The 696-nt window shown below is 47.1% G+C and overlaps 1 protein-coding gene across 1 annotated transcript; it reads left to right on the top strand.

The window, feature by feature from the left end:
• LOC133026318 (lactose-binding lectin l-2-like) lies at positions 1-696 on the top strand. Its single transcript, XM_061093196.1, has one exon. The coding sequence runs from the start codon at positions 116-118 to the stop codon at positions 605-607; it is 492 nt and encodes a 163-aa protein (XP_060949179.1). The 5' UTR covers positions 1-115; the 3' UTR covers positions 608-696.

Raw genomic sequence — 696 nt, 5'->3', positions numbered from 1 at the left:
ATAAAAGAACGCAGCCTGCCCACCTGTCTCCTTCAAACTCTCATTCTCATCCAACACTGCAGATCATCTCCAACCCCTCGTCCTGCTCCTGTGACAGAGAGAGAGAGACGCCAACATGATCCTGCCTCTCCTTCTGTTCGCCCTGACCCTGGGTGCTGTGTCTCCTTCAGATGGACCTGAGGTCAAGCTGCAGCGTGGAAACTGTCCCATGTTCTGGTTCAGCTTCAGCAACCGCTGCTACAAGTACGTGTCCACACAAATGACCTGGGCTGCTGCAGAGCTCTATTGTGTGAAAGAGGGAGCCAACCTGGTGTCTGTCCACAGTCTGGATGAAGATAATTTCGTCAGATCCCTGATCAGGAACTTTGATCATGCTGAAGGAAGAACCTGGATTGGACTCAGCGACCTCCATCTAGAAGACAGCTGGATGTGGTCTGATGGTTCTGCAGTGGACTTTACCTTTTGGTCCTCAGGAGAGCCAGATAACAGTCAAGAAGGAGAACACTGTGGTCATAACAATTATAGCAACGATAAGAAATGGAATGATTATAATTGTAGTGACAATTATCCTTCTGTTTGTGCATCTCGCATAATGTGTTCTCAGTGATTGTTAAGTCTGATTTAACCTGGTCACTGATCACCGGATGCTTGTTGAAATGAAATAGTCCTCAGCAATAAAGATACAAATGCACACTC

Source organism: Limanda limanda, chromosome 19, assembly GCF_963576545.1.
Source record: "Limanda limanda chromosome 19, fLimLim1.1, whole genome shotgun sequence".
Taxonomy (NCBI): domain Eukaryota; kingdom Metazoa; phylum Chordata; class Actinopteri; order Pleuronectiformes; family Pleuronectidae; genus Limanda; species Limanda limanda.
Note: the sequence above shows the minus strand (reverse complement) of the source record. Positions and strands in the feature narration are given on the sequence as shown.